General features: G+C 51.3%; 1 protein-coding gene across 7 annotated transcripts in view; it reads right to left on the bottom strand.

Annotated features, from left to right (window-relative positions):
* Positions 1-27,661, bottom strand: part of HSPA12A (heat shock protein family A (Hsp70) member 12A) — a 155,941-nt gene that overhangs the window by 54,725 nt on the left and 73,555 nt on the right. Inside the window, exon 1 of one of the 7 annotated variants that reach the window (XM_073904141.1) lies at positions 9,624-9,833. The exons of 5 other annotated variants lie outside the window; for them this stretch is intronic. Coding sequence is in view for 1 of the 2 variants with exons in the window: in XM_073904138.1 (XP_073760239.1) it covers positions 9,624-9,666 (43 nt within the window). In the remaining variant the exon portion in view is untranslated. Of the gene's footprint in view, positions 1-9,623; positions 9,834-27,661 lie in introns of those variants that run through there. One more of the 7 variants, XM_073904138.1, reaches the window with a different exon arrangement.

Here is a 27,661-nt window from a genome sequence, read left to right as displayed (position 1 = left end):
AGCCGACAGGCCTCGGGGGGCGCTCACTTCTTACAGAGACCACGCTCACCAAAGTCAAACACCCCTACCCCAGGTGTCACCTGCACTCGCTGCGCTCTTACAGGGTAACGCTGACCATCGGCCCCCCTCGGCTTCCCCATTCAGCGCGAGGGGGACGGAAAGACACTAAAACAGCCACAACTTGCACGAGAAGGTGCACCTGTAGACTTTCAGCATTTTTTTAGTTCTTCTGTTTCTCTTTAATCACGAGAAAGCATGTTCTGATCTATCAAACCACAAACACACCGGGAAAAATTGTGAGCCAACACAACGTCTACACATATACCGACATCACGCCCCCACTTATCAATCATGGAAACACATGCTGTTGACTAACAACCCACTAATCTCGTCTTTTTTTTTTTTTTAAGATTTTATTTATTCACTTAGAGAGAGCACACACGCATGGGAGCAGGGGGAGGGGCAGAGGGAGAGAATCTCCAGCAGATTCCACACTGAGCGTGGAGCCCAACTTGGGGCTCAATTTCACAACCCTGAGATCATGACCTGAGCCAAAACCAAGAGTTGGATGCTGAACCGACTGAGCCACGCAGACGCTCCCCACCCTTTTTTTTTTAAAGGTTTTATTTGACCAACAACCAAGTAATTTCAAGTGTTAAGGTACCAGAAGTTGCTTTTCAGAGAATTTGACTATGAGGAACATCTGATTGACAACGGGTGGCCTTCCTGACATCACACAGTCACAGAAAGTTCTAAGAAGTGAGTGACTCTGACCCGCAAGCTGTGTTTAAACTTAAGGCAATTTTTTAAAGTTTGTTCTTTTATCACTTTCGTCAAACTGACTTGGATTCAAAGCCGCCACAAATTCTCTGCAGCACCTCCCATGAAGAGGAGGATCTGCCTCTCTACCCCTTGAACCTGGTGGGCCCGGGACTTGGCTTTGACCTCTAGAATGCAGAAGTGACAGCATGCAACTTCTCAAGGGGCCTTCCTTGCGACCTCCTGCTCTGCTCCTCCTCTTGCCACCCTGAGACCACTACGGAAAGCAGCCCAGCTGACAGCCAGCACCGACCCCATCTTGGACTCGCCAGCCCAGGGGAGCCATCAGAGGCAATCACATGAGTGAGCCCGGGCAAGACCAGCAGAAGAAGCACGTGGCACAGAATCGGCACAGAATCGTGAGCAAATAAAATGGTTACCGTGTTAACCCTTAAACTTCTGGGATGGTTCGTTACATAGCAAACACAAACATAATGTGACATTTTGTCGACATTTCACCAATTCTTTCATATTTTAATAGTTTTCTCCACTTGGGAGCCAATCAACCTTTTACTTAGGTCTCAGGGATTTCAAAGACCCCTGAGAAGGGGCTAAACCAATCCCGAAAGTGGCTGTGTCTCCAAGGGACCTACCAGGATTGATGAAAAGCCAAGGGCTTACCAACAGCCCCAGTCCCGGGAAGGTATCACGGAGCCGGCCAGAGGAATCCAACTGATGTAAAACACCAAGGAGGTACAGCTCCTAACATTCTAAACCACTCCTGAGGGAGGCTGAAGACTCTCTAACTAACGCTCCTGATTCTAGGCAAGACCCCAATCTTTCTGGCTGTAGTACACTGAATAATAGCACCCCACCAAACACACCCCTGGCCCAATCCCCAGAACCTACGAATATGTCACCTTACATGACCAAGGGGAATCTGCAGATGCAATGACACTAAGGATCTTGAGATGGGGAGACTGTTCTGGTTATCCAGGTGGGCCTCAATCGAGGTCTTTACACGAGAGCCCTTATAAGAGGAGGCAGGAGGGGCAGAGTCGGACAGAAAGTGTGATGGTGGAGGCAGAGGTTGGAGTGATGTGTTCTGAAGGTGGAAAAGGGGGCCACAAGCCAAGGAATGCAGGCGGCCTCTGGAAGCTGGAAAAGGGAGCAGAGTCTCCCCCAGAGCCTCCAGAAGGAAGGCTCTGCCACCACCTTGATTTAAGCTCAGTTAGACCCACTCTGGACTTCCTTCCAACCTGCAGACAATAAGATAATACGTTTGTGTTGTTTTGTGCCACTGAGTTTGTGGTAATTTTTATGATGGCAATAGGAAACTAATACAGCGGATAATTCCTCCTGCCTACAAGAAGGCAGCTTAAGATTCTTACTCATAATAACAATAACAGTTAATAATAATTACTAACATTAATTTAGTGTCTACTTCATGGCTGACCTTGTTCTAAGTGCTCTTCCTATATAATAAACTCATTTAATCCTCACAAAAACCACATGAAGAAGACTATTACAATCCATATTTTACAGATGAAAAAAACTGCACTTTCTGGAGGTTTAGTAACTTGCCAGGGCCACAGAGCAGGTCAGTGATACAGCCCAGGCTTGAACCCAGGCAGTCTAGCTCCAGGTCCCACGTTTCAGCCCTACAACTCCCAAATCAAACCAGCGGTGGTAACAGTCAATTCCAGCCACTTAGCAAGCACCTTCTACTGACCAGGCTCATGCTTAGCACTTGACTTATATTCTCTCATTTGATTCTCATGGCACCCCGTTGGGGCAGGATTACCACTCCTCCTTGTTTACAGAAGAAGAAATGGAGACGTGTCAATGTTACACGCAGGAGTTATACACAGCTGAACCCAGGAGTGTTTGAGCCCGAAGCCCGGGTTTAACCACACATTCTCCTGCCTCGCTTGTCCCACTTGAGGCCCACGTGGCTGAGGAAAGGACAGAGATAAGTAGCACGACCACAGAATTTATCTTTCAAACTGGGATACCCAGAAAGTGAAAGGAGTCACTATTAGGGATTTCACCAGGATAAGAGGTATAAACCAGAACTGTCCCAGCAAACCTGGACACATGGCCACCCTCGAGATAAGGGGACTGAAACCCAGGCCCATATACTGCAGTTCACAGTTCCCTGGTAGGGACACTGTGGAGCCCCAGCTGACATCCCTAGCTGCCAGGTCAGGGTCAAGGCTAGAAGAGGAGGGGTGGTCCAAGCAGAGCTCAGAGCAGTATCTGCAAATCTCCAGGTCTGGGGTCTCAGCACAGACACAGGGCCCATCCAAATGCAGACCAGAAGTCCACCTGAGGGCAGATATCCACAGCTCTGGATAGAGTCCAGGGATACAAAAAGACCATGAACCCCACTAGTGCTCTAATCAGGAAGCCCAGCAGGGAGCTCAGAGTCTTGGCAAAGAGCCACATGGGCATTAAATGTGGCCAACAGCCTGAGACACCCAGTCCTCCAAAGTTCTGGGTCTGCTGGCCAACAAGTCATGTGGACTGAGGCTCAGGCTGGAGTCTCCGGCTTCCTAGCAGTGGGATTCCAGGCCAGCCCTTTTCCCCTCTGAGCCTCCTGGACAAAATGTAGCCACTGATAAATGCCCTACCTCGGTCTACAGGATTCATAATAATAAATAAAAACAGACAAAAGCAAATGAGCCACAACTTTACTGGAGGTTGGGGGATTAAATAAAATCTGCTCGGAAATGGGTACTATTGATTATTCCCACTTTACAGATGAGAAAACTGAGGTGGGGCGGGGGCAGGGGCTAAGTGACTTGCCCAGAATCCCATGCCTGGTAAGTGGTAAAGCCAGAATTGGAATCCAGGCTGCTTGTCCCCATAAAATCGCATGGAACTGTTCTCTCCTCCCCACATGGCCAACGTAAAGCAGCACATCCTAGTTCAGAGACCCTGAGGGAGGGCTCCGTTCCCCTGGTGGGCAGAGATGCCTGTGGTGGCCCGTGGACTGGGCACTCGTTCTTGCCTGATTATAAGACTTACTGGCAGGCTTTGCAAATCCATTCCCAGGTCCCCTTCTCCAGGGCGGTCCAATTCCAGAAGGTCTAGGAGTGAGAATCGTTAAGTACCTCCCCTCAGGTGATTCCTAAAGCGTTTCTCTTCCTGTTCAAGCCCCTCTGGAGAATGACTTCCAGAAAAGAGAATGTCTTAGTCTGGTGCTCCTATATCCTTGACCTCCTCTAAAACTCTCTGGTCTCCCTCTGACCCGGAGTGCAGCCTCAGCACAAAACCTTCCAAGGGCAATAGCATCTGCCTAAAGCGTTTTGACTGTGTTTGGGTTGCCATACATTTTCGCTGTGGTCCCCTTCTGTTTATGGCAAGTGACACAGGTTTCCCATTTATGGAACTGACATAAGTAAGACTCTTAAAATAAATGCATTTTTCAAAAAACAGAATATCAATTTTAAAAGTAATCAAGAAATCACGGTTTAGGTGGTCAGTACGTATGGCGGAATCAGGAAGGTGAATCTCGAGTGGCTGAAGACTGAGAAAAAGTTCCCTAAGGATAAGATGTGCCCATGAAGGTTCTGCTGATAGCCCTGAGCTCTCGTCTAACATTCTCCCTCCTCCTTCCAGCTATCTCATCCTGGGGCATGTATTCAATTCCTCTGAGCCTCAGTTTCCCCTTGTGTAAAATCTCCCACTTTGTGGAGTATTTATGAAGATTAAATGACACAATACAAGCGAAGCATTTAACACAGAACTGGTGCTTACAAACTGCTGACTCAGTCTAGCACCAGGGAATGAACCGTGTCGGATGCTCCTGCCCTCTACCCCTCTCATGCTGAGGTCCCAAGTCTGAAGTCCAGATATGTAGGTAACTCACAGATTCCCAAACTTGGCTGTTCACATAAAGAAGTCCTGACAGAATAGTTCTGGGAGGAGGCCTAGGCATCAAGACATTTAAAAAGCTCCCCAGGTGATTCTAATAGGCAGCCAGGATTGAGAACCAACCCCAGGGGATGTCCGGTGACCAAAAAGGGTAGCTTCTCACACTCCATGCTCCAGGACCAGCCCTCAGCAACCTTCATTCTTGCTTCCCACCAGTGGGCTCTGCAGAGATGGGGGAAAGGTGCTCAAGAAGGGCTGACTTCGTGTTTGCCAGGAAAGAGGTGTTCATCACTTCCAGGGTCTTGCTTCAGGGCCTGAACATACTCCCCACATAGACCAGGTCGAAAAAAACCGAGCAGAATCTGCCCTCCTTCTAATGCCTACAAAGAAAGCGGACTAGCTGGACCAGCCATCATGCCACACAAGGCAATGGCCATCCCAGGGAGCATCTGGGAGATAGAGACAGGAAGACCAACTCTCCCTTCCTCCAATGGGGAAAGAATTTGATCAATTCCAGCCCCTCTGATACCTGCACTGTTCCCACAACAGACTGAAGCAGGCATCATGTGTGCCTTGCCAGACCAGGAAGGGAAAGCTTAGCTGGAGTCGACATGCACTTTGGGCTCCAAAGCCACATCGCCCCTTTACCACCCCCATCCCCGGCACCTGTTACTGCCCATCTCGGGATGGATTAGGAGTCATTTCCAATAAAGGGGGGCAGCAAAGATTTGCAGAATCCACCGCGGTGGGGTCAATGTCAGTTCTAGGCAATGCCTGCACTTCCTGGTCCCCTCCTCGACGCCCCCCCCACCCCCGCTCCCCTGGCGATGCCCAGACATGCTGCAGGTGGAAGGCGCCCGCTCCCAGCCACATGCCGCTCATTCATTAAAGTGCCTGGTTCCTCCCCGCTATTCTAATTATGCGCAACAATAATAAAGAAGCTTTCTCCCTTACCAGAGGCCTACTTATGCAATGAGAGAGCATTCTGCCCCCACAATACTGAGTCATCACTCAAACCCTTGTTGGAATCAAAGTCACATCTCTTCAAGGATTCACTGAGCCCTGCCTACCCCCCTTCAGCTTCCACCCACTCCTGAGCAGCCACGTTTCTAGAAGCACCACTTCGCTGCAGAGTGGGCAAGGTGAAGATGCCATTCCCCACTGCTGTGTTCCCTTGTGGATTACTGACTGATATTCATTTGACACACAGGAATGTGTTTATTGAACACCTACTATGTGCCCTCACTAAGAGTACAGAAATGAAAGACACAGTCCCTGCCCACATTGGGAGAAAAGGCAAGAGAAAAGTCCAAGATTTTAGGGTCAACGACTGATTTATATCCCAACTCAAGCATTCATTGGCTCGGTGATTTGATCCCTTGGCTGGGCAAACTACCAAATTTCTCAAAAGCCTCGTTGCCTCATCAGCAAAATGGGGTAATAATAACCCAACCTCATAGGGCTGTCAGAGGAGTCGATGGAATATACACATACAAAGTTGGAACATTGCAAGCACTCAATGAACACTAGTTGAGATTACCAACGATCAGTACCAAAGGTTTTGGGACCACAAAGGCAAGACAGATCTCACCAAGATGGATGAGTCTATGAAGGCTTCCTGAGAAGTGATAACCCGCGCTGAGTTTTGAAGGCTAAGTTGGAGTTTGCTAGAGAAAGGGAGGACGTTCCTGGTGGGGGGAAACAGCACGAGGGCTAAAGGAGATCACAGGGAAACGGGACACTGCGTGGGGAGCACGCACAGGGAGTACACAGCGGCAGGGGACACAGCTGCAGACGCATGCATGGATGTGAAAGTGGGTCCATGGCCAGAGCCCTGGCCAGGCACGTGCTCAGAGAGGCGGGACAGCTTGACCAACCTCCCACCCACCCTTCACTCAAGCCCACTTCTGGCTGTGCCGTGTGGGCCTGGCAGGTCCCTCCCTGGTGAAGTCGGGGTAACAGGACCCCCTGTTAGCCATCCATTCAATCACAATTGTGGGCAGGGCCAACTGAAATAATTCAGTATTTTCCGATTTCCGCATAAACGGAGTCCTCAGAATCTCACCTCCAAAGCCCAACACAATGCCTCCAGAGGCACCCCCAACACGGGCAAACCCCCGCCCCCGGCCTGCTGTTCCTCTCCCTAACGCCATCCCCTCTCTGGAACTAATTACTAGGTGTCCGCCGCCCACGCCTACTCCTGACTCGGTCATCATAAGAGCTAGCCCAGCCTGAATCACCCCATGTCCCCCCCATTCATCTCATCCTTGTAGGGCTCCCTGTGCCAACCAAGGCAGGTCTTGGTGGGGGCAGGACGGAAGGTCATCTCAGCTTTTGCTGTGCAACGCTCTAAAGATTAAAAGGTGGCCCTTTGTAAATTAACAGAAATGTTCTATTAAGGAAACTCGAACACACAAAAGGAATAGTAATGAAGCGCCGTGTACCCATCAGCCAGCTTCCACAACTACCAACTTTCTGCCATTCTTGTTTCATGAGTAACTCTACCCACACTCCACCCCCACTTGCTCTGTTGGGAAACATGCTATGGCCAGCCTTTCTGGCCCACACCACCCTCCAGGGCTCTCACTGCCCACAAGTCCCAACACAGTTTGATCTCTCCGTGCTCATCCTTTGGCACCAGAAGCATCCTTGAAATAATCCCCTGAAGAACACCATTTTTATGTTCCTCATAGAATGCTCATCACTGGCCACACCCACAGGGGCTGCATAGGATGGCGGCAAAGGGCCAGAGCCCTGGAATCAGATGGCCTGAGTCCAAATCAATACTTCCTGGATGTGTGACCTTGGAGAGGTCGTTCAACCTACGTTTAGATTTCCTACCTGGGGGAAAGGGCAATGCTGGTAACAGATCTGTTGTTGAGGCTTTAACAAATAAAATAAGGTAATGCTCCTTGCCCAGCACAGAATATTCAGTGAGGAAATCTTAGAAATAGATGTGTTAGATGATGGGTGAGCAGGCTCTGCTCCTGTGAGATACTATTAATATCTCTCATTTTAGAGATGAAGGGATGGGAACCAAGAGAGAACCAGCAAGTTGCCAGGGACAGCCTGCTCTGTGTCCCAAGTCCATGTGTTGGATATTCTCACAGGCTGCCTTGAACTGCAGATCACTGGAAGTGAAGAAACACTCTAGAATAGATAGAGGCGAACAGTGGCAAGTGGCCCAGCACCACCCAGCATGTGTTTCCCCATCCTGGATGGGGAGCTCTCACAGCCTGAGGACAGACAACCACCCAGTGCCTCTGTGTGTCTGTGTGTGTGTGTGTGTGTGTGTGTGTGTGTGTGTGTCTAGGGTAGGGGTGCTGCATTCGATTTTACAAGACAAATGGTGTGGGGGGGAAGCACATTCCTGCTCACTCTTCTGATTTCACACATCCTATGGCCAACCTTGCATTTGATACAGCCATCCGCTATTTATCCCAGCATGAGAGGCAAGAAACTTAAGCTTTAGCAATTCTTAGCAAATCTGACGTCCCTCCCTATCATCCTACATTTTTTTTCCAATTTAAAGAAAAAGGGGGGGGGAATGAATCGATCCAGTTGCTGAGTGATATCCAGACAAAGCCACCAGCCCACTGCCCGCGTTTGCCAGCTGAGGAAGGGCAGAGGCGGGGGCAGATTTGGATGCGCGTTTGGGCCGGGCCTGGGCTCTGGCCTGGGCTCTCCAAGGCCCCTCCCAAGAGTGAACCCTGTCAGGATGCCCCCTCCCCCTCCCGCACTCCCCCACTACTGCAGTGCCGTGTGGGGAGGCACCTCCCAGATCCGCAGGAACAATGGGCTGGGGAGCGGGCAGGTGCCGCTCAGAGCGCAGCAGAGGGCGGGGGCCGCGGCCACAGACTGCAAGCACCCCGCCCATGGTGGCCGCGCAGCCAGCTGACTCAGTTTCCCCAGCTTTGAGGTGCCCGCAGAGCTTTTCCTGGATGAATTTCCCCTACGTCCCAGACATTTTAATTTCATCCTCCCCAGGCTCACACTGCGGCTCGCCGGAAGCCACTGGGCTACGCTCCCCTCCCGCGGCTGCTACTGCTAAAGCCCCTCAGGTCAGGGACGCGCTGCATCTCCGTGCGCCCAACTTTCCCCACTTGGGACCCACGATCCTGGTCAGGCCGTCCCCTCCGCTGGCGAAACCATGATTTATAGCCCTGGGCTCCAAAAGCTGCTCCTCCTCTTCCCCTGGCTCCCGGGTCCTCCTCTCGGTCCTTACCCGGCACCCTCGCCCCATCTGGCCCGAACCACGCTCCCCAAAGATTGGCCATCGCACATTTGCAGAATGCGAGCGTCGGTCCTCCGCACAGGGCGCCACCTTCCTCTCCCCCGCCCGGGCAAGGAGGGGACAGCCGAGCCCCCGCCGCTTCGCCCCTCTACGGCCCGCAGAATCCTTGGGGATGGGCGGGGCGGGCAGTGCGCGCTGCAGTTCCGCCCCGAGCTGCAGCCCCCACTGCCCGCACGTACGTCCGACCTCGGCGGGGCGAGGGGACAGCTCCAAACCCTCGATTTGCCCCCAGGCTCCCACCCGCGCCTCGCTGAGTCACGGAAATGAGCCGCTGGGGATACGGGGCCACCCGGCAGGCGGCCCTTTACTCGGCCAGCGCGGGCGTCCCCGCACAGTGCGCCGGGCATGGACACGGGGGGGTTGGTTCTCACCCGGACTCCCCAGGGGCCCCGCAGGAGGCGCCACCCCGAGACCGGACGGCCAGGGCGCCCGGGCGGGGGCTGCGGTCCCCGCCGCAGTGTCCGCACCCCGGCCGGGAGCGCAGCACGTGACCGGCGGGCCGAATCGGGCCCCCCGGACCGCTGCTCCGCCGCGGCGCTGACCCTGGCCCTCCCGGCTAGGGCAAGATGTTGAGGGGTGCGCGCCCACTTTCCCGCGGCCGGAGAAGGAGCTGCGGGACGCCGGGCCGAGCGCGCCTCATCCCTCCCCGGCCCGCCGCGCCGCAGCCACAGGACCCGCGCCCCGCGCTCACCTCGGGGCCCCGCGTCGCCGCCGCCGGCCTCCTTGTCCGCCATGGTCGCGCAGCCCCCGCCCGCGAGAGGAAGCTCCGGCGCAGCCCCTGTGCCCGTGCGGGTCCCCGTCCGCGTCCTCGGCGGCGCTCGGGCCGGGTTTGAGGCGCCGGGCAGCGGGAGCACTGCTGTGACGCGGCCGCCTCCGCAGCCCGGACTCCTCCCCGCGCTCCTCCCGGGCCCGCCCCGCGCCCCGCCCCGCGGAGCTCGGCCGGCTGGGGGAGGCCGGCGAAGGCCCCCGCGGGGCCCCGCTCGGCGTCTGCCCGCCACCACCTCCCCCCGGAACCGTCGCTCCGGGTCCGGCCCCTCCTCTCCGGGGCTCGCCCCCGAGCCGGCCGCCGCCGAGGAAGGGGTGCGGCAGGGGCTCGGCGGCTCGCCAGCCGGCCGGACGCCGGCGCACTGAAGGCGCAGTGCTCGGCGAGCGGCGGCGACTGGATTTCAGGTCCCCTCCGCCCCGCCGCGCGTCCGCTCCGCGGAATTGCCCGGGGCGGAAGCCCTGCAGCAGGCTCCGCACAGAAACCGCACTCTCCCGCGGAAGCCCGCCCCAGTCTCCACCCATCCATTTCGCTCCCCCGGAGCGGGCAAGGGCCACGCAAAGGAGGAACCCGGCTCGGCCAGGACTGAGGCCGCAGACCGAGGACCTGCGCGGGGGCCTCATTCTGGGCACTGCCGCGGGCGGCTGCCTCCAGGTTGCCTGCGGGACTCCATGGCAACTCGGGACCCCGGGGGGGGGGGGGCGCCTGTCGCGGAGTCTGCGATGCGCCTTCCATATATGGGCTCCCAACGCGGCCCTCATTAAAAGTCTGAGAATAACGGCATTAATAATTCAGAGCTTCGGTCAATGATTCATCCTCCCTGTCCTCTGGCTCTGCCACACACGCGCGCGCGCCACTGGCACCTGTTCGCCACTGGCCAGGTGGCTTCTGGGTCCTCTGTGTAAGAAGGCAACGTGGGTGGTGATAGGACTCTAATGACCACCGTTACTGGGCCCTTCCCTCTTGCCTGGCCCTATGCTAAGTGCTTAAGAGCCTTATCTCATTTGCTCTGCATAACTCTTAAGAGGTGGGGACTAGTGGTCCCCATTTTGCAGAGAAGGAAGCTGAGGTGTGAGGGATTTCAGTGATGATCCCTAGAACACACACATCAAGTAAGTGACCAAGCTGGGATAACCACCAGCTATCCCTCATGCCCTGCGATGGGCCACAGCTCTCAAACGGCACCTAATGGAGGCTTCATCGTGGGGCCAGGTTATGGAGGAGGGAGTGTGCAGGGGTGCTGAGAGAGACCAGTCTCTGCTCAGAAAGTGATTTTAGGGTGATGTGTTAAAAGGATGAACTTGCCCTCTGCCTGCCTGCATTAAAAATCCCGAGCCTGCAGTCTCTATGTATGAGACCGTAAGTTAATTATTTAACCTTTTTGAGCCTCAATATTCTCATCTGTGGAATGGGTACAGAGAACCCACTTCCTAAGAATGAAGATGAGCTGATGCATGTAGCATGCATTGCTTGGGGTCTGGCACATGGTAAGCAGTCCAAAAGGTATTACATGTCATTAAGTCACAGGCACCTTTTCACCATGGGCAATGGCCCGTTGTGCAGGACAGTGGGGAATGGGGGGCACATGGTGGGGGGCACTCCCAGAGTGGAGAACACTGGTTTCCTACAGAGTGCCCCCTCCCTCCCAGGACTCCTGCTGAGACAATACCCCACTATCTCAGAGGCAGACTCAAGACATGGCCTGGAGGCCAAGAGCACCCAAGGCAGGCACCCAAAGGCAGGCACCCAAATACAGGCCAGAGGAAGGGTGAAGGCAGTTGTGCAGGTGATGATCCCTTCAAGCTGCCTTCCCAGTTCTGCCCCTGTACCCCTACTGAATGAAGCGGGCCAGGCTGAGGCCACATGGACTGAAGCTCAGAGGGCAGGGACGGCCACCAGCATGCTGTGCACTGAGCACCAGTGTCACACCGACACATGCCTAAGCACTGAGGCCAGAAAGAGTGGTTCTGATTAAGTCTCTCTTGTGTTCAAAACCATGCTGGGCCTCCCTCATCTACAAGAAAAAGCCCTAACTCTTCAGCTTAATGTTCAACACCTTTGACAACATGCCTCATCTGGCATATCTCTCCCAAGAAGCCTTCCTTCCACCAGCCTTCCTCGGATATGGGCACAGTCTACGTCTCTCTCCCTGTTGGACACCCCCATCGCTTCCCTCCTCTACCCGCCCACATCCAGGCATCCTTCAGGGCCTCAGTCCCAGGCCAGCAGCCCAGGGAAACCTAGGACACCACCCGACCCCCGGGGGGCTCCCAGAGTATTCTACACACTCACACATTTTGTTTTATTTTTCTCCTCCTTCTCCATAGCTGCCCGGGCAGCTCAGCACTCAGAAGCCTCCTCCTCTGTCTATCTGCAGAGATGCTCACCTCCACACCCAGGGCTCGAGGCTCCAGACCTCCTGAAAGTCTCCCCAGGGCACCTCCCAGGCCCTTCCCACTCTCCCAAAGCCCAGCTCATCCTCTGCCGCCCTCCCTCCTGGCTGCAGGATCTCTGGAAAGGCAGCATCACCCACAAGCCACCCAGCCACACACCTGGGCATCGGCTCTCACTCCTTTCTCTGTGTCCGTCTGAGTTTGGTCCATCTCCGAGTCAAGTGTTGCCCTGCTGACCGTGGACATTTCCGCTCCATCCTCACTGCCACCACCCTCGTCTACGTCCCCACCATGTCTCACTGCCTCCATGTCTGCAGGGCCAGCTCACTGTCTCGGGCTCCTGTCCTCCCCCTCAGGCCATTATTTGTGACTCTGGTCTGCCCTGCCCACCCACCTCTCAGCTCCGTGTGCACCCCCGCCCCTCATGACTTCTTTCAATCCCTTGCACCCACCCCTGCCTCCCATTTCAAACGCCTTAAAATGTATTTGATGTTTGGACCACTTGGCCCCTCACCCCTCATCACCAGCAACCTGGAGAACTCAGCATGGACTCCCCAACTCCAGGGAGCCTACCCTGCACCCCCATCTTGGCCCTGGTGCCCCTCCTCAGTGTCCTTATGGCACCCTGTCCCTCTCCATCAGGCGCCTGACCCCCAGCATCAAGACATTGGTGTGGGCAGCCTGTCGGAACCAGCAGGAACCCCGCAGTCCCCACCTTCCTGCCACCTATGGAGGAAAGGCCTGAGGGCCATCTGCTCTCTCTCCTGACATGCAGCCACAGTGACATGAGGGCACGTGAGGACGATGGGGGATGGCATGCGGGCCCCGTGCTGTGGGCAGAGAGCAGAAGACAGTCTTGATTTTCAGGGAGCGTGAAAGGCAGTGCATGCTCTGCCTGGGGTTTACCCTCAGGGCTTTAATCATCACAGTAATTAGAACCCGCCCAGCGAGCGCACGCTCGGCCAGCCAGGCGCCTCACCTACTCACGGTTTTCTAGCACAGCAGACAGAAGCACACAAAGGTGGCGGCACCTGCACAGGCTTCCTCAGGCCACAAACAGCGTGGTCTGTCTCCTGTCACTCGACAGAGGGAAGGGCTCCCCCTGTCCTTCCCTGACGCCTACAGTCTCGTCACCAGTAGCAGCAGCCTGAGATCTTGTCACTCCTCTGCTACCAGGTCCTACGTGAATTGGCCTCCTGATGCCTCTTGACTCTAGCTCCTTCCACTCTCCCTTCCCTCACGCCAAAATGTGCATGCCATCCACGTGAACGTGCCCAATCTCATCCCACCTCAGGGTCTCTGCTCCAGGTGGTGGCCCTGCTTGGGACACAGCCCCCAAGACATGCACACGGCTTGCACCTCCCTCACTTCGAGAAATGCCACCCTCCCAGGTGGTTCTACGGCTGCGGTCTCATCCCCACTGGGAAGTGAGCTCCGTGAGAGTAGGATCCTGGACTGTGCTGCTCACCTCTGTATCCCCAGGTCTAGAACAGTGCCCGGTACGTGGCAGGTGCCCAATAAATGCTTGATGGTGGAGGGGCTGGCTCCATCAGCAAAACAAGAACGTGACAGGTTCGTCCAGCTGGGCGGACCAAGCCCGCCATGGGGACATCACATGGACTCCTGGGGGCTCTCACAGCCATTGCAGAACACATCTGTACTTGTGGGAGGTCGCTCTGCAGCAAGTCCCCTTCAGCCTCCCTCCAAACTCCTCCGCACAGGGCTCCCTGTGGACTCCTTCGGCACCCTCCATATGATCTCCTCTCCACCTTCTGGGCCAGAGGGGCCCAGGCTGTGGTCTGTGGTGGTGGGCAGTGGGAATGCTCCCACCTCCGCTCATACCAATTACAGGTCTCTGCTGGCCACTTGAGTCCCAAAAAGGGGCCCAGCCCAGAGCCAAGTCACCCCCTTCTGGTAACCTCATGCCGGTCACTCCAGCCACATGGGCCTGTCCTCAGGTCCCCAAAGAATTGAGTAAATCTCTCTCCTCTTCCAGGTCTCAGCTTAAATGTCACTTCTTCCAGAAAGCCACCTGGCCCTCCAAGACAGCCTGAGGCCCCCACTCCATCCTCTGTTCCTGATTCCCCATGCCCTCCTTGCACATAGCAGTATCACAGCTCTGGGTCACTATTACTATTAACCCATTATATAGATGACAAAATCGAGGCCCAGAAAGGTGCAGCTGAGAAGCTGCAGAGCTGAGACTAGAACCCAGGTCTTTCCAATGTCAGGTGGCCTATTTCCCCCTCCAGCTGCCAGCTTCCCAGGGTCAGCCATATGCCTGGAACAGATAGTTAAATACTAAAAGGAGAATAGCCCCTCAGCCTCAGGCCCTCACCTGACTCATCCTCTCTGGGGTCCTCTTCCCCCTCCAGCCCACAGACACCTCCCTGCCCCAGTCCCCTTCCTTGTTCTTCAGCCCCCACACAAAGATATACCTCCCTCCCTTCCTGATGGATCTACCACTGAGGTTGCTGATCCTGGGTGTGCACCGAGACAGGGACAGAGCAAGTAGAGTGAAGAGTGTGGGTCACGTGGAGTCAGCCAGACCAAGGTTCAAATCTGGGCTAAGTCATTCCCTGCCCCCATCAAGTGACCTGAGGACACACCGTTCTGGGTCTGTTTCTTCATCTGTAAAAGGGGTTGATAATCGTAGGCAGGATAATTGTGGGAGATAATATATGTAAAACACTCAGCGTAGGGCCAGGCTACATATGCCGCCGTAAATAGGACTTATTATTTAATTTGCAAATTGGAACCACAAAAGTGCCTATTCCTTGGATATTATAAATTACAGAATGGATCTAGACAAAAAATAATTTGGGATGGTAAAAGACACATGGAAGATATGGGGGTGGCTTTTTAAAAAACATTTATCCAAAAATTTTTTAATCTTGAGAAACACTGATACTAGTCCAAATCTGAGCTTTTATGTAGGAAGCTTCCAGCAAAAGCTGCCTTGGACTTTCTGATATGCCACCAGAATTTTGTCTATAAACTGAATATCATAAAAGTGACTCCTTTATAACAGGACCGAGATTCAGATGAGCCAAGGCAACATGAAAACTTAAGGGAGGGGCACCTGGGTGGTTCAGTCGGTTGGGAGACTGACTCTTAGTTTCAACTCAGGTCATGATCCTGGGATCGAGCCCTGAGTCAGGCTCTGCGCTGAATAGGGAGTCTGCTTGAGGATTTCTCTCCCTCTTTCTCTGCACCCCCAACTCATGTGTGCACACTCACCTGCATGTGCGTGCTGTCTGTCTCTCAAATAAATAAATCTAAAAAAAAAAATAAAAGAAAACTTAAGGGAAAGCCTGGACAATAGGTCAAGGTCCTTGACCTCTGACCTTTAGTATATCTTAAAAATCCAAACTCAGAACTGAATCGTCGTGTTCGGTTTGTACATCCCTTTCCCTTGGATTTCCACCCCATCTGGTGTGAATCAGCCTCTCTGTTAACATTCCAAAGCACACTTCACATATACAACATGGGTTGCCACATGAGTCTTCCAGGAGAAACATTCAAGTTCCACAGGAAATTATTTCTCAAAAATATCACAATCACTCAGGCCTGCAATGTAAACTTGAGAAATGCCTACTCAGGTAATGAAGGGTCATCCAAATATTTTTTTGTAAGTATTTCAAAGAGCAGAGCAAACGTCTGCGGCCACTCTCTCAGCAGTATCCTCAGAACTGCTCATACTCTGGCTCTGCAAGCTCCTGGTTCATAATAAGATGGGACATTCTGGAAGCCACCTAAGAAGGAGGGCAGTGCAAAGTGAGACAAGAGACGAGGCTCAGAGAAGGAAAACAGGAATGATCGCGTGGCCAGGACAGCTATCACAAGGGCTGCAACAAATTAGATTGTTAGAGCCAAAAGGTTTCGAATTACAGAGAAAAATTACTTGTTGCATCTTCTCCAGCTCCTAGCCCAGTGCCTGGCTCACAGTAGGTGCTCCAGATATGTTTGTTGAAGAAATGAATGAGTGGTCACGTAAATAAATAATGGAGTGGCAGCTGGGGCTCAGAGAGGCTAAATCTCTTGTTCAAAGTCATACAATCAGTGACAGCCCCCTGCTTCTCAGCTCCGTTGGGCTTTCAGTGTCCCCCCTGCAAAAGGCCCAGCAGGAGGCTAACTGTAATTGATTCCTGATGACTGCGGGGGCACCAGAGGCGCTAAGGCCCTTTCTAGCTCTATGGACAGGAATGCGGTGATGGGTAGCAATGTCTGCCCCCTGCAGAGAGTGTGGCATGGTGCTGACCTCCAGGATCCCTCCTCTCCAACTTTCTAGAATTCTATACCAGGCAAAGAGTGCATTCCGCACTGTGCAAAGATAAATCTAAGCAGACCCAGCCACATGCAGCCTCAGGAAAAGCCCTTGAAAAATCAAATCTCCACTATCTTGGTGCTGCCTGGTCCCCTGCCCGTCTGGATGGTTCTACCTCATCAGGCACCTACAGCTGCCCGTCTGGATGGTTCTACCTCATCAGGCACCCACAGCTGCCCGTCTGGATGGTTCTGCCCCATCACGGGAACATCTGCACATCCCGCGTAGATGTGAGAGGCTGCTGTGCCCTCCTGGCCTGCACAATTGTGTGTCTTCTTCGTGGTGGCAGGTCTATGGTCACAGTATTTGCATGGAGAAGAGAGGAAGGCAGCACTGGGCTGGGGGAAAGGAGATCTGCCTTAAGATCACCAGGTTCCTGGCCTTGTGAGAACTTGTCTCTGGGCCTCACTCATAAAGTGGAGAGGGACCATTAAGTCTTCGCTAAGAGCCCATGGAAAGATGTCCTTGAGTTCTGGAAGGAAACTAAGGAAGAACAACTGGATACGGACCTTAATCATGAGACTCATTCGCTCCTTCCACAGATATGTATGAGGTTTTACTACGTACCAGGCACTATGTTCTAAGCTTGGAGGAAGCCAAACAGCCAAAATATGTGTTCTTGGCCAGCAAGACTCTGCCTTTATTCTGGGGAAAGGGTGCCCCCCACCATACAGTTCCAGGCTCTCAGCACCCTAAAGCCCAGCCAAGGGCCTTTAGAACTCAGACGAAGACTCAAACTCAAAACTCTCCATTGGTTAGCAACGAAACAAAATGGTAGCTTCCCTGAAGGTGCACTGGGCAGAGGAAGCCAGGCCATGTCAGGAAGTAGGCTGTGAATGGTGGGGCAAGGGAGGGCTCCAGTGCCAGGCAGGGTGCCCTGGGCAAGTTAACCAACCTCCTCAGAAGCCCTGCCTCTCCCTATAGAGAGGACAGTGATGTCACCCTCCTCACAGGGTAGTACAATCAATGGAGACAGTCCATAGCGCTCAGGCCCATAGTGCTCAGAGCTACCCAGACGGCAGCTGGGGCTGACGCAAGCCCAGCCATTGCACCCAGGCTGGCCCACCTGTATCCCCCCTTAGTCCCAGCCTCAGAGGCCTGCCTGTCCTCACTCCCTTTCCCACAAAATCCCAGATCCATTTGCTTGCGGCGGATTTCCATTCTGGACAGTGCTCCAGGCCGCCTGGGAACAAAGCACAGGCATATTGACCAAAGTGAGAAGTGGGGAAAAGCGGGTTTTCAAGGACTTTGGGATTCAGGAAAAAGAAACAGCCTGTGGCTATAAAATATCTTCAAAATCTTGTCTTCTCCCCATCTCCCTTTGACTTTGACTTTGCTTTTACTTTATTTTTTCCTCATTAAAAAATGCGTGATGAGCATCACTTCTCTCCAGGGCCACCACCATCACGCTAGCACAGACCATCCCCTTCGTCTCTCATCAGCTTCCCAGGGCTTAGAGCTGCTACTCTTGCTCCCCCTTCAGTTCAGCCTGAGAGATGCCCAGGAAGTTGGTCAAGACCCACTTTTCCTCTGTCCATAACCCCTCCAAAGATTTCCCACTGGAATTAGGATCAACCCAAACTTGTTTCCCAGGTCTACGAGGCCCTGCAGGATGTGGCCCCATTCACCCTGCTAGCTTCACAGGTCACACTCCTCTCTCATCCCCTGCTCCTGGGCCTCCACTAACCCATATGACACATTCACAATTAGAACAAAGAGTCCCTTCCTCAAAACCCTTTACTTCCAACCGCTGGGAAACCAGCACAATATCCTGACTTAGTCAAAATAACACACTCATTTTATCTTCCAAAAAATGGAGGTAAAAAAACATTCAGGTCCACCATGTCTAAGATAGCTCCCAGGATTGAACAGTTCACAACCTGACCAACTGTACCCAGTAACTTGACACTACTCTGTCCTCTCGGATTCTTGAGCAGGTCCAGTACTTCCTGCCTCACCCTCTGCTGACCTCTGTCCACAACTCTGTCCCTGCTTAATATCATCCAACTGACTCACCTTAAAGGTCAGCGCCCTGGCAAGGCCCTCTCTGGCCCCACGTGTTATTCCATGTCACATCATGCCACCCCATTTCTCCATGACACAAAAATACTTTAAAGCCACTTCTCTGATTTGTTTATTCTGAGCCTTTCCCACTAGGCTGTCCCCTCCCTGTGGGCAGTAGCAATAAAGAGTACATATTAAGTACTTGCTGTGTGCCAGACATTGCTCTAGGCACTTTACTTCTATTGTCCCATTTGATCTTCACAGCAATGCAGAGGAAGGATTGCTGTCCCCATTTTACAGATAAGAAAACTGAGGCCTGCCATAATTACCCAAGGAGTAAGCCGCAGGGTCAGAATTTGCACCTGGGTAGTGTGGTCTCAGGAGAATGTCCCGGTCTATCCTACATGCCGTGGAGAGCTGTGTAGGACTGTCCTGGTGCTCAGCCAGGCACCCAGCACGTAGCAGGGCCTCAAGAAATGTGTCAAATGAATGAACAAATCATCCAACTGGAAGGCAGAATTACAGTTTACAAAGCACCCTCACATCTCTTCTCTTGCTTGACTCATAAAGTACTTGGAGGGAAGTGTCACTATCCCCGACTTTTTTAAGACGAGAATATTGAAGGCCCAGTGAGATCACATGCAGCCTTGGCCTGAGGTCGTAATTCTAAGCAGCTCCTTTAAGCCATTCGTTTCTTTCAAATCGGCCGTTTAATTTAAAATTTTCATGTGCATTCTGCATTCTATCCCATGATATATCTGCATTTGTATTTTGTTTTTGTTTTTGTTTTTTTACTATGTTCCCTACGCTGTACATTTCACCCTCGTGACTTACTCATTCCATAACTGGAAGCTGGACCTCCCACCCGCCTTCCCCCATTTTGCCCAACCCCCATCCCTATTTGTGTTTGTTTTCTAAGCAGAACTAACATCTTAGATATCTAGTACTTGTTTTTAAAACAGTCATCTTCTTGTGGCAAGTTTCAAGCATCCACAAAAGTAGAAAAGAATGATATAATGAATCCCCAGGTACCCAACATCCAAGTTACCAAATTTTAAAAATCCAACCCATTAAGGGACATGGGCTCCCCCAGGAAGCCTTCACAGTAGCTGTCATTCATAGTTCATGCGTCAATATGCTCATTTAATTTGCACAGCCTTCCCTCTGAAGCACAAACTAATATTGGCCTAGATTTCAGATGTGGACATTGAAGATAGTAAGGTCAAGTCATTGCCAGAAGTCTTGGAGCTGGAAGGAGCAGAGCCAGGAGTCACCCAGAGCTGGGCAGCTTTACCACCTGGAGGTGAAGTGCTGCTCTAAAGGAAGTGGGTCCATCCCTCCTCCCTTTTTATGACCAAAGTTTGCATTAAAATCACACCCTTTCTGAAAACATCTCACTCCAAATCAGCCAGGACAGGTGGTCATCCCCCCAGCCTCTCCATCATTCTTTCTTATTCACTCTCCTGTTCCAGCAGACACCTGCAAGCCCCTCCTTGTGCCGGTGTGCTGAGATACAAAGTCTAGCCAGACGTGGACCCGGCCTTCAGGAGCTCCCAGCCTCAGTGGAAAGGAGAGAAGCAGACAGACATAACCAAAACTCGAGGCAGACCTTGACCAGTACCTGGGCATGGAAAATTTATTAGGAAAATGTTCTGGGCCTCACCTACCCTCTCTCTCCTCCATCAGAAAGCAAGGCCCTGGAGGGCAGGGGGCAAGGGGGAAAAGGGCTAAGCGGTATGAGTTTGGGAACTGGGTTATCCTTGGGTTTGAATCCTAGCTTCACCCCTTCTAGCTCTTTAGTCTTGGTTAAGTTACCTACCTTCTCGGATTCACTTGTAAAAGAGGGTTAATAAAACCTCATATCCTAGAGCCACTGGAGCATTACAATTAGATAATGCTTCACCCAGTTTCTTAAACAACGGGAACTTTCCATCAGTGTTGGTTAGTACAATCGGTTATTACTCATAACCAGTTCTCAGTAATGAGTCTGGCTTGCTTGAATGAGGCACGAGCTTTGGAAAAGAGGGTACACATTTCCCAGTAGACTATTTTTCTTAATCAGCCTCTCCTCAGAAAGTCTGTAAATTTGGAAAATAAACAAATTAAAAGTAAAACTTATCAGCCTTCCCTACCCAGCCAGCCGAGGGATGCGGGCCACATGTGAGAAGGACGATCTGGTGGTCAGGGGAGTGGGGACAAAGGCGCCCTGTTGTCTCCCAGCCCACACTGACACACTGGCACACATTCCATGATCCTTCAGGGCAAACCCACGTGCAGCAGGGCTGGGGTGGCTAGAACAAAAGCTCCAGGCGCGGGCCCCCTCCGGCCTCCCTCCAGGACCTTCTCCTAGGTTGCTAAGAACCAAGAAGGCCCCGGGCCACCCGGCACACGGTGTGCACTTTGCTAATAGTGGTGATCGCCATGTCAGTAGTGGGACAAGCACCAGACCTGGTCTCAGGACTCCTGCCTCCAAGACCAGGCTCTGCCAGGCTTTCGCTGTGTGGCCTCAGGCAGGTCACCAAGCCTCTCTGATGCCCAGTCTCCTCTAATGCAGATACAACTCACACTTGGTTCCTCCTGCCTCACTCTGCCTGTCGCGGACCCGGAGTGGAATCACAGCTTTACCACTTCTGAGTCTGCGGTGTTAATTACCCTCAGCCTTGTTTTCCTCATCTGCCCAATGGGACTATGCCCGCACCAGCCTCCCGGGGCCACGGCAAAGAGGAAATGAGGCAGTGTGTGCAGCACGCCGGCCGAGGCGCTGGCTTGTAAGTGCTCAGTGACAGAGGATGGGTGCCTCCCCCGCCCCCCAGCTAAACATGAAGGCGACACCGACTTCAGTCACCAGCAGCAAGAGCCCCCTTCTGCGTTTGCTTATTTTATGCCAGACGATAGGCCAAGCGCCCGACTGAGCTACTTCATTTCCCCTTCCCAAGAGAGCAAGCCCGTGCGCAGGCCAGGGGCAGCCTGCTCCGGCAACACGGAGGGTCCACACACGCCAGCCTCTCCCTCCCCGGGGCTCTGCTACATGCAGTGTAATCACCATCCACAGCCACGGAACAGCCCCGACCGCCCCACCAGAGGCCTTCCCTAGCTGGCACGGAGGCGGGAGGGCAGACAAGGAAGAAGCCTCCTCCCATGACAAGCCCACACCTGGGCAGGCTGCACCGGGAAAATGGATGAAATATGTTGTCCTGAAACCTCTGGTTTGCTCTGAGGATAGAAGGTACTAAGGTCTGGGTCAAGGTAAGAGGGTGTTATTCATTTTACCCCTCCGCAAAGGTTGTGACTGTCTTGATTTCCTATTTTTTTCTAGTGTCCCAATAAAGTTCTAAGGCTGGAGCAAGAGAAGAATTTTAAAAAAATAAATAAATCAAAATACTGAACTTAAAAAAGTTAAGTTTCTGTTTTTTTTCAAAAACAAAAAAATTAAGGATAAGACGGAAAATAGAGGAGGGGCGCCTGGGTGGCTCAGTGGGTTAAACAACTGCCTTCGGCTCAGGTCATGATCCCAGGCTCCCTGCTCAGTGGGGAGTCTGCTTCTCCCTCTCCCTTTGCCCCTCCCCCCTGTTGTGGTCTCTCTCTCTCTCTCTCTTAAGCAAATAAATAAAGTCTTTAATAAAAAAAGGGAAATAGATGAGGTAATAGGTTGCATTACGTGTGATCTAACAGGTGTGCATGTGTGTGCACACAGGTGTGTTTCTCAGAGTCCCAGAGCTAAATACACAACTGTCACAAAGAAATATCTCCACGAAGAAAACAATGAAACAAGCACAGGGAAAGTTATCATTCTCACCAGTAATTTATATGTGTGTGTATATAATTGAACACTGAGAAAACATGGCATCAATTATAAGACAAACAATAGCGTCTAATGAGAATGTCCTTTCATGCACAGATAATGCGGTCATAAACTAAGTTTCACACTTTGGAAAAGCATATGTAACACTAAAAGTACTTTGGTTAATTAATCCTCTTAGAAATCTACTCTAGGTCAAAAGAAAACAATTATATTTATGCATGTATGTTTCGGTGTTATTTCATGCAAAGCATACAACTGAATAGAACTACAAATATAAATAGGAAGGTGGTATAGCAACATGGAAAAATGTCAAATATAATATTAAGTAAAAAAAAGGCAGAAAAAGTCTATAGACTAATGATTATAACCGCTAAAATTACACCTGCATGTGGATAGATACTGGCATGCAGAGAAATCAAACAGTTGTGCTAAGACAGAGGGACAATGAGGGGGCCTTTGGTCCTTTCCAGATTCCCTTTAATGATTTATCATATTTTTCTTTCTCCCTCTTTCTCTAAACTCTTCCAAGAGACTGCCCCCCTCGCTTCCCAGGAAGGGCGGGGAGCTGCATCCTGCCTCTGTCTCTACTCCCACTCTGGCCATTTGATTTGGTTTCTAAATCATGTTGCTGTTTCTTCAAACTGCAGCTCTCAAAACAAACCAGGGGTGTGCGTGTGAGATCAGAAGGCAAACAAGCTCCAGCAAGCACATTCAGCTCTGTGCGGGGGCCAAGGAATTTCACATTTGGACACGAAATGTCAGATCCCTCAAAAGTCCTTCTCAGGTCCCCGAATGAGCTCAGAATGTCTGCCCTTCTCCAAGCCTACTTGCCAGGGCAACCCCCGGACACCTGCCAATGCAGGGTGGGGCTTACCCCACCCCATCCCAAGGCCTGTGGCCACCCTTCAGCACCTCTTGGGTCACTTGTCTCTTTGGGAATCTGATAAGTGCTCAGACTTTGCACACCATTTTGAGGGGTTCATTAGATCTACCTAGTGGGAATTTATTCATTTATTTACTTATTTGTGCATGAAGACAAGCAGGTGTTAAGAGCCCGTTATGTACCAGGCCGGGAGGGTAAATACGAGGGTGGGAAAACGTGGTTCCTAACCCTAGAGGAGAGAGAGCATAGTGTCTAGAGGCAGACAGAAAACAAGAAAATAGACTTTCTAATAAATTGTGGTTGGGCTGGTCCAGGCGTCAGTTGTGCCAATATCAAAAGCTACTTTGTACTGAGCACTTACTAGATGCCAGGCTTAGCTCAAGGCCCTCTCCATGGACTATACAGTTCATTACGGATTACTGTGCCTTATGTTTAATTCACTTACTCTCCCAACGACCCTAGAAGAAGGTATTAGCTTTATTCTGCTTACAGATCGGGAAACTGAGGCACAGGAAAATTTCAGTAACTTTTTCAAGGCTGGTCAGCAAAGAAGTTTGAGACCTGTGACCCCCACCCCCCACCAGAGTCAGGCTGGTAGCCAGGCAGCCTCTGTCAAGGTGGGGCTTGCTTACCCTGGGGCAGAAGGGGCTTAACAGCAAATGGGACCAGCCCACAGCACTCCTCAGACTCTCCTTGTGAATGGGCCCCCATGGTATTCTGAATTATGCCTGCACTCCCTGAGCTGGGCTAACTACAGGGGTCTCCCTGGGAAAAGCAGACCTTGTGTGGGCTGACACTCCAGGTTCTGAGTGACAGGGTGGAGGGTCGGGCCCCAGACGGGGAACTGCTGCTCACTTCGGGCCTGCTGAGTGCACCTGCATGGGCAACCAGGCTGCTCTGCCCCGGGGCACCTGACCTCCCTCTAAACACCCCTCCCCTTAAACAGCCAAGGACGCCAGAGTTAGGCTCACCCAGTTCACACACACCGGATAGGGTTGGACAAATACAAAGTCCCATTCAGATACAGAGTGTGCTTTAGGCTGAAGCCAGGAAGGAAGAAAGGCAGTATCTAGAGCTCACAGTTAAAAGCACAGGCCCGGGTTCGATTTCTTGCTGCATGGCGGTGGGCACTTCCTGTTGCCTCAGTGTTTTCATCGGTAAAATGGGGATAATAACTGTACCTACTTTAGAGGAGCGTTACAAAAATTAAATGAGATAATACTTGCACGTAGAACGAGTGGCTGGCACATAGTAAGTGCCAATAAATGTCAGGTACTATTGATTATAGACTGAGTACTTATAGTAACATATCCACATATCGAGATAAAAGCAAATCACATCAATTTACTTCTCTATTCCTTTATAATAGTTATACATGCATTTAAAAGACTAGAAGGAAAGACATTAACACAGTGATAGTGGTAATCCTTGTATAAGCTTATGAGTGACTTTTTTTTTTTATTACCAACCCCCACACACATTTTCAACAGATAATATGTTTTTCTTTTACAACCAGAATAAAATCAATATATGAATCGTTAAAATTGAATCAAGAGAAGTGGGATTGGTCAGAAACAGAGGGGTTCAAACAGAGGGGTCAAGCCGGAAAGGCAGGTCGTAATGTCAGGTGCCTGACACCATTCAAGGAAGGGGGTACCTTGACTTGTAGACTTTGGTCTTCTTGGAAACCTCTGAGTCATCCAAATCAGGACCCCAGGTCCCATCTTCTGAGAACATTGCTAACTGTGCCTCCCTGCACCCCACCGTTGGTCCAGGCCTCCTCGAGACCATGCCTCATGACTTCCGTTGCTAGTTATGGCCCACCCCTGTGCCAGCCCTGGGATTGCTACTTTACTCGGTGGTCTCTTAGTTCAGGCCTAGAGAAAGCAGGTGACTTGCTCAGGACCACCCAGCCAGGAGGCAGTCTGGCCGGAATTCAAACACACATCTTCTCGTTTCAAGTCCACAGCTGATCTTACTAGACAGCTCATAACCCAGAGAAAACAGGGGTTACAGGAATATGGTCAGGGGCCAGGGTAGGAGTTTTCTATTTTCTGGTTAGAATTCTTGCCTGTGGATAATGTGGGTGTTAACTGTGTGTAATTATATCTGTGTGTATGTGTGAGTGTGTGTGTGTTAGAGACAAAGAGAGAATGTATTTATAAAATGTTTTTCAAAGACTATAAGAATAGGTAGCAACACATGGAGCTTGCTCTGGTTTTTCAGAGTATCAAAAAAACTGAATTTAAAGTAAAAAAAAAAAAAAAAAAAAGGGTGCCTGGGTGGCTCAGTTGTTAAGTGTCTGCCTTTGGCTCAGGTCATGGTCCCAGGGTCCTGGGATCGAGCCCCATATCGGGCTCCCTGCTCCACGGGAAGCCTGCTTCTCCCTCTCCTGCTCCCCCTGCTTGTGTTCCCTCTCTCGCTGTGTCTCTCTCTGTCAAATAAATAAATAAAATCTTTTAAAAAAACAAAGTAAAAAAAAACTAAGAGAATGTATTTGAATGCATAGAAATTAGAAAAATCTGACCTCGGGCTGATTCTAGGTCCTTGTTACTGACCACAGAATCCTGGAAGTTCAAGGTCAGAGGAACTTTAGAGGTGATCCTGTTGAATCTTCTGCTCCCTGCAGAAAACCCATCTGCTGCACCCTAGATAGCCATCTTGTTTGAATGCCTCCTGGGACAGGAGCTCACTACCTGAATATCCCACAACCACCACCCCCCATCTCAGAGTGGTGTCAGAAAGCTCTTCCATTCATAGTTGAAATGTCTTCCTCATTATGTCACTTTCTGGTCTTAGTTCTAATCTCTGGAGTAATGGGGAATAAATCTGCCCCTCTATCCTTGAGTTTCTGTATCAGGACCCCTCCAGCTGCAAATAATAAAAAAAACTTTAACTCAATAGCAAGCAATTAGAAGGGGGCTCTGTCCCCATCTCTGTGACGCTGCCAGGTCACACTGTGGCTTGATGACCTCAGGAGGGCAACAAGATGACCGCTGCCTTCCATGCGTCCCACTTAGCCATTGGGTGGACAGAGGGGAAAAACAGTTAAGTCTTCTTGCGGGTCTGTCTTCTTCCCCATCCAGCCTCTACTCACTTCTCACTGGACAGAACTAGACCACACGACCACTCTGAACCAATCCTGCGTAAGGACAACGGGATTCTCTTCGCTGCCTTAAACGGAGCTGGGTTTACTCCTGAGCTGGGGACAGAGTCCCCTTCCTTGAGTATCAGCAAAATCAGGGCTCTCCCCAAAAGAGATAAGGTGAAAATCGATTTTGAGTTAACAACAGTGGCTTCAACAGCATCCAGCGCTTAGTTTGCAGAGTAGTGGATGTTGCGTAAGGTGGACTCCGGTGATTTGTGCCTGCCCAGGATCCACTCCCCTTCTGCTGGGGCAGCACCTAATTTTGCTCCGAGGCATTACCCCTCCCTGACACCCTCAATTCAACATCCTATGCTTTCCAAGTCCTGGTTGATCAGCTCCTTTGATTCTGTGAGCTGCCCTATATCCTTCTACTCTTTTCTTTTTGTAGCTTCAATACCCAAACCCAGTCTCTGTTGCTTGCAGCCCCTAAGATTCAAATGCATTGAGAGCTCCAGGGTCCACTCTTCAGGGCTGGCAGCAGCTTCTGGAATTCAGAACCTAGAATCTGGAGTAGAATCTGAGAATCTAACCAATCCTCCGACTAGCTGTGTGATTTTGTGCAAGTCACTCAACATCTGTGGTCGGTCAGACCCTGACATCTCTTTGATCCTAGCAAGAATTGGCAAAGAAACAAACAACAACAAAAACCAGAACAGCAACAACCAAACACACACACACACACACACACACACACACACCCACACACGTGAATGAGCCCAACCTACTGAAGAAATAATGCAATCAGAAGTCCCAATAATAAGCCACAAACCACCATCTATTTGCTCAGTTAATTGCCAAATTTCAAATCACATGACCTCTTCACACCTCATTTCCCTCATTTGTAAAATGAGGATATTAATAGTATTGCATGGGGGCTTTTGGATGATAATGTAGAAGAGTATTTGTAAAAATACTTTTCTACTCTGTTTATGCCACCAAATGCAAGGAATCAATATTCCCAATATCTGCTGAAAAGATTTGCTTATTTATAAGTAATAACTAAGAAAAAAAAAATAAGAAAGTGTAAGTGTGTGTAGTCTTCCTCTCCTCTCCCTGCTTCTAAAAGGATACTTCCTGGGGTGCCTGGGTGGCTCAGTCAGTTAAGGGACCAACTCTTGATTTCGGCTCAGGTCATGATCTCGAGGTGGTGGGACTGGGTCCCAGGGTCCCAGAGTCTGCCTGAGATTCTCTCCCCCTCTCCCTCCAGCTCTCTTTCTCTCTCAAATCAATCAACCAAATATTTTTTAAAAAAAAAAAAGAAGGACGTTTCTCTGTGCATCCTTGGCACTTGGGTTTCTATGATACTAATGGAGAGAAAGGATAAAACACATGTGCATACACAAGTGGAGAAGCCAGAGGCTAGCTGATGTACATGTGAAAGAGAATTATAATTCTCACCGGAGTTTAAA

Source organism: Callorhinus ursinus, unplaced genomic scaffold (assembly GCF_003265705.2).
Source record: "Callorhinus ursinus isolate GAN/ISIS: 27379988/994484 unplaced genomic scaffold, GSC_fseal_2.0 scaffold20, whole genome shotgun sequence".
Taxonomy (NCBI): domain Eukaryota; kingdom Metazoa; phylum Chordata; class Mammalia; order Carnivora; family Otariidae; genus Callorhinus; species Callorhinus ursinus.
The sequence above is the reverse complement of the archived record's forward strand: the minus strand, read 5'-3'. Positions and strand labels throughout refer to the sequence as shown.